This window comes from Rhagoletis pomonella, unplaced genomic scaffold, assembly GCF_013731165.1.
Source record: "Rhagoletis pomonella isolate Grant_MI unplaced genomic scaffold, Rhpom_1.0 Rhpom_scaffold_02938, whole genome shotgun sequence".
Classification (NCBI taxonomy): Eukaryota; Metazoa; Arthropoda; class Insecta; order Diptera; family Tephritidae; genus Rhagoletis; species Rhagoletis pomonella.
This window is the reverse complement of record NW_023461491.1, coordinates 1-6,124: the sequence shown is the minus strand read 5'-3', so window position 1 is coordinate 6,124 and position 6,124 is coordinate 1. Positions and strand designations below refer to the sequence as shown.

Genomic DNA, 6,124 nt, shown 5'->3' with positions numbered 1-6,124 from the left:
ATACATTAGTTTATTCAGTAGAATATGTACTCACGTGTTTTTATTTACCGATTATTATTTTTTCTAAATATTTGAAGCACTTTTTATGATGTTTGCAAGCTAGAATTAATTTCTGATGCTGTCAAATTTAGTCGGCTTCCGCGTGGATATGGTTTGCATGCTCTAGCACATGCATTTGTTTGACAATTCATAGGTAGCGTATTAGTCGTTTCACTCTAGCTTTGGGCTCGTTGGAAAATCAAAAGCATGTGGCGAGTACATAGAAATAACGATTAAACGGTAGAGAAGTAGAAACAACGGGTAGCCACTACAAGAATAAGTATGCGGTTTTGCATAGGAAGGCATTTACAAAATATTTATAACATTATTATATTTATATTTATAACATATATATTATATTATATATTATATTTATAACATTATTTATAGCATTAAAACCGAATGCCTAAGAAATTATTAAATTAAAATAATAATAATAACAGTAATAATAATTAAAGATTGGCGCTTGCACAATATGTTAGTGTTTGGCCGAGCTTCTCCTCCGTACGTATTGATGTTATCACATAAAAGCTTCTCATTATTATAATTATCAAGCAATAGCAATAAACATGATAGCTATGTATATATTGACAATAAAAAAATACCTCTATGTATTTAAACTAACTTAAATTCACCAGATTGTAACTGCTTCAATCAAATTGTAAATAAATCAGAAAAATTTAATTCCTGTAAAAGATCAATATTTGTTATAATTGTAAATGCAGCAAAAGCACGCTTATGACACCACTTACAAAAATCACTTCACAAATTCTACAAGTTAAAGAAAAATTATCGGTACAGTATTTAATTGAAAATTTATAAAATCCCTTACATACATACATATGGACATACATACATATATGTGTATATCTGAATTTTCTGCTTGAAGTGTTATTATCGAGGTAGATACTTACCTACATATGTATTTTTCTCGCTCGCACCTTAGATATAAGCCGCACAATATGAAGCGATAAAGAAACCTACGATAAACCCAGTGCAAGATCATTTCTCGCATTTCGTTTTGATGAGGTGAATTATCATTATCCGATTGGACATATCCACTATCAGCTGACTTTTGTTTGTCAAACTGACGCGACATGGACCAATCCAATCCGAAGCGAAAAGTATAGAACTGGTGAACGGGGAATGAGGAACGCTAAAACAACGTTAATTGCACTGTGATGATGTTAAAAAAAAATATTAAGTACCAATAGCCGCAAATGGTGACGATTTTGTTAGACGAGCTTCAATTTTGTAAGATTGTGGGTAATTTCGTTCGTATTTCGGTAAAATTCTCATTCCGGTGACATAATTTCCTAGTGTTCAAATAAGATACATATGCATGGGGCTAATTGCATTGTTGAAGCTTAATTCGTGAATAGTATATTGCGAACCCGTGTATGTACATACGCGCTGATATGCGATCAGTTGGTCTGTCGCCAGCAGACTTTTAGTGCGTAAAGTTTGTGTTGTTGTTTGTGTGGTTTTCCTTAGCTTGGGAGAGTGCGAAAAATCCAATTGGGGAAATGCATGAAAAGTTCCAATAAGCGCCCAAAGTAATTTCTTCGGAGTGAATTCAGAACTTTTTTGGGCCTGCGTATGAGCCCACCGCATTAACATGCGTTAAATTACTACGACCGCGTGTGCGCAAGCTGTGTATACACTCGCGGGTGGTGTGGTGCACTCGCGTCTGCGTCTGCTGCGGCATATGTTGCGGATTTGTTTACATGCATTTGTTTTTGTACATATGTGCAAAATTGTAGCCAATCAGTAACGCGCCAAATTGTGTGCATACTTGTTTACGTGCCTCCTGCCAGCTGAGTGCGCGCTTTTTTTTTTCAGCGATACAGAAGTTCATCGATATTTGTTTATATTTTGATGACGTTGCGCAGTCACAAGCGGCAGCTTCAGCGTTGGCGCCGACAACACTGTATGATTCTAATTTGAATTGCAAAAATTCAATCAGTATTGTTTTTGTTTGTTTTGATTTGGTGCGCGCGATTTTGATTCGCTCTGTTTAGTGAACAATTATTTTTTGTTTGTTTGATGATATGAAATTTCAATATCCGATGTTTTCGGCGACCAACACAAAAATTAAGGTACATAGCTACGTAGTCCTACATAATAGCCACAACTTTCCACTAATTAAAAACAAAATAAAAATTTATTTTTTAAAACATTTTATTAATACATAATATTCTCTGCATAATTATTCATTCTTATAGTTACCCAGTGATGCCACTGCGCCCACTTTGCGTTGCCTTTTAAATGGTCCTTTTCGTGAGCTGCACTTTGCTGCCACAGACCATCGTATCACACCCGTACACGACATCGTCTTCCTCGATGAAGTCGATCCAGCAATAACGCCGCTGAATTATCGCCCGATAGCAACATCTCCAGAAGCAACGTCACCAGATGGAATAAATGGATTCAATGGCACCAACGGATTAGATACCAGCAGCAATGGGTAAATAATATTTTTCACTTATAACAATTGTTAATACTTGTAAATATAAAGTTATCAAAGTAGAAAGCATTTCCCTACATCTGTGGACCTTTAAAACCCCATTCGAGTGATCCATTTTTATTTTTTCAAGATAGGGTTTGGGGCACCTTCCAAAATTTTTCCTCTTGCCGAAAAAGGTGCTGGTACCAAAATTTTCGTTTCTATGTATAAATTTAGAGGATGCTCATGATGGTTATATTTCCCTCTAGAAATATTCTGTACATACTTATGTATGTATATTCATCAAACAATTGGTTAAGTAACCTAAGAACATTTCAAATTTAAATTATCTAAAAAAATATCACAAGCTTCAGTTGTCACGGCAACAGTAGCTTTTTATAAATATCACGCGGTTTCAACGGGATGGTGCTTTTTGCCACTCAGCGCATGAAACAATGTGCCTATTGCCATTATATTGCGAAACAACGAGATCAAATGGCCGCCGAGATCTTGCGATTTGACATCATTGGACTTCTTTCTCTGGGGCTACGTGAAAAGTATGCTCTATGCCAATAAGTCCGAGGCGATTCCATAGCTTAAGAACGCAATCATACGGCCCGACCGCGGCCGCTGTGGTGCAGTGGTTAGCAGTGCGCCCGACCACTACGCAGGGCCTGGGTTCAAGCCCGGTTCAACCCAACATCAAGAAATAAAAACCAAAAAAGTTTTTTTTTTCCAATAGCGGTCGTCCCTCGGCGGGCAATGGCAAACCTCCGAACATGAAAAACAGCTTCTCATAAAAATACAATTGCCGTTCGGAGTCGGCGTTAAAGTGTAGGTCCCTCCCCTTTGTGTGTCAAAGTCAAGGTGCATGCCACAAATCGGAGGAGAAGCTAGGCCAAACACTAACATATGTGCAAGCGCCAATCTATTATTATTATTATTATACAGGCCGACCTATGCCAAAAAGTCATGGCCAATTTCGTTATGCCCATCTTGTGTTCCTAGAGGTGCAACTTTTAATATGAGAAGCTTAAAATTTGGAGTAATCTTACAACAGTCATTCCATTATCTTTTTTGACGTGATATGCGTCATACACGTGCTTTCCAAAACATAACATATAAATTTTTAGCCTAAATAGCACATGTATGAAATTTTATGGCCGTAGGATAACGATAACCCGTGCCGATTTTTAGTTGAAGTCTTAGTTCTTCTTCTTATTTGGCACTGTAACCGCACACTTGTGCGATTCTGTCGGTGTGAATCTGTTCTGACAACAATGGCGTTCATAGTTTTAAATGAGTGCGATTTTGCGGCAGCGATTTATTCGAACATTCACATTTCATCTTTACGTCGTGCCGAAATCGCAGACCCACGCGTTCGGAGAACTAAAAATATTAATAGACCGGCGTTGTACAATTTAACAATTTAAACAAAAATTAACGTAAGAGAACAAAACATGTTGATTGTGCAAAAGCTAAACATTTTATTGTTTGACGAAAATTATTTTTTGTTTGTTTATAAGATGAAATTTTGCGTAGTAAACTCTGTAGCATCAAAAACATCACATCACATCTTTGAAATTAAAAAGTCCTTTAAAATAAACCCTGACATCAGTGAGAAAAAATAAAAACGCCACTTTAAATAAAACAGTTGGTTTCATTCATTGTGCTAATTTGCTTTAATGTGTTCGTAGCAAAATCGACTACCTGGAAGTCTGTCAGGGTTGAATTTGGCTGAAAGTTATACGTTTATCCACCAAAATCGTTTGATAAAGTGATACACTTTGGTTAAATAGATTTTCATACAAAGTTTGAAAGTTCATTCACGTTCGTGATTTGTTTATAAATTTTTTTGACTTTTTTAACCCATTCACGATTATTTTTATTGTCATTTTATACATATGTACATATGTATGTATGTATGTATGCACATAACAACGAGTTCGTTAGCTAAACGAGTTATTGCTGCTGCCGGTATTCGCAAAAAAAAAAAAAATTTGGCCTGCTTCAAGGTCGATCGCTGTTTGTTGCTAATCGAGCAAAAGTGGGTGTGAGCGTTACTCGATTGCCGGCATTTGCTGATAAATGCCTCATGTAGTGAGTGATAAGTCGTTCATGATTATGTATGTATGTACATAAGTATGAATATGAAAATTCGCAATTTTTCACACCGTAGTTGAGCCAAGTCAGCAGTGGTTTATTTTTCTAGTTATTTTGATTTCGTTGCTAGTTGTTAGCCTTGGCGCGAACTTTGCCGAGGTAATTAAGAATTAATAACATTGGCATTGAACTTGAACGGATAATTTGCAATTGCGGAAGTTTTATGATTTGCTAACCTTATGTTTTTATTTACGTTTTCTATTAATAAATAAACAAGTAAAAAAAACATATTTCGCAGACTTTTTAAGTTATCGAGTATAGATCGTACACCAGGTAGAGTAATTTATCAAATAACGTATTCATAAACTACTCGGACTAAACCATTTTAAGCTCATTGATTTGTTGAGCGATTTTAAGTGTAAATATTGGCTTAAAAAGAAGAAAGTTGGAAGTTTTCTAAGAACTGAAGAGTATACAAAAAATTAGCGATATTTTATAAGAAAATTTCGTTCTACAGTTCACTCCAAGAATTACCAGGTACATTCCGCGACAAGACGATAGCACCTCAACATTTTGAACAGTTTTGAGTAGTTCTCTTTCGATTGTTTAATGTTCATTATTTTTATGTAAAAGTATAGCTCTTTATCTAACAAATAACATATAAATCCAAATTTCAGACTTTGTATAAAAATTAGAAAAATTCCACAAATTTTTCATCCCAATTCCAAGCATTGTAATTTAAATTTCTCGAATAATTTTTGGTATGCTGTTTTATAGCTTATTAGATTCTAGCACAATGAAGTGACAGTTTGAAGTTGCTGAAAAATCGCATTGAGTTTTGATAATTTTTTTCGGACGGTGTCACTCTTTTCCATGTAAAAATTTACTTTGTATGGAAGACAATTTCTTAAATTTTTGTAAAATTTTGAAATTTGGACTTACATATATGGTTTTTGTTAGATACGGAGTTGAACTTAAAAAAAAAATGAACTTTAAGAAAAGCAAAAGAAAAGTAGTTAAAACTGGTAAAAATGTTGATGTGCCATCGAGAGACCACCCGTCCACCCCTTCTAAAATGCAGGGAATGTTTTTTATTGAAAAACGCACGAATATGACCTACATAATGGGGGATGCTCTCTCTATTGGAGCTGTTAGCTGAGGGAGAACGGGAGACCAGGTTTAGAGTTTTGATCGAGTTAGAGGAGTAGGGGAGATAGGGATAATCTTTGGTGCGAGCGTTTACATATCGCACTCAATGCGCCCATATGGTTTATAGGTGCACATCAAGGCAGCCACGCACTCCATATGCCTGTTATGCGAGAGAGAGAGAGAGAGAGAGAGAGAGTGAGATATGTGGCCAGGCGAATAAAGCGGTAGCGCAAGATGGGCCATGGGTCATGGTCTAGCTGCCGCAGGCTGCTGTGATTTATTCAAGGATGCATTCATGCAGAGCCCCAGTGTGGCTTGTAAGCCGTAGCTTACTACCATGCCAAAAATTACCCCGGGAGTGGAGTGGAAGCGATGCATAATGCGCCG

At 36.3% G+C, this 6,124-nt stretch overlaps 2 protein-coding genes across 3 annotated transcripts in view; one reads left to right on the top strand and one right to left on the bottom strand.

The window, feature by feature from the left end:
• Positions 1-157, bottom strand: part of LOC118753844 (enhancer of rudimentary homolog) — an 8,302-nt gene extending 8,145 nt beyond the window's left edge. The window contains exon 1 of one of the 2 annotated variants that reach the window (XM_036488714.1): positions 35-157. The gene's annotated coding sequence lies outside the window, so the exon portion shown is untranslated. The remainder of the gene's footprint in view (positions 1-34) is intronic. The other variant, XM_036488718.1, reaches the window with a different exon arrangement.
• An 807-nt stretch (positions 158-964) lies between these two features.
• LOC118753845 lies at positions 965-2,506 on the top strand (the record flags this gene model as incomplete). Its single annotated transcript, XM_036488719.1, has 2 exons — positions 965-2,138; positions 2,265-2,506. Coding segments are annotated over exons 1-2 (290 nt in total), but the record flags the coding sequence as incomplete, so codon positions are not given.
• Between the last annotated feature and the right edge of the window lie 3,618 nt (positions 2,507-6,124).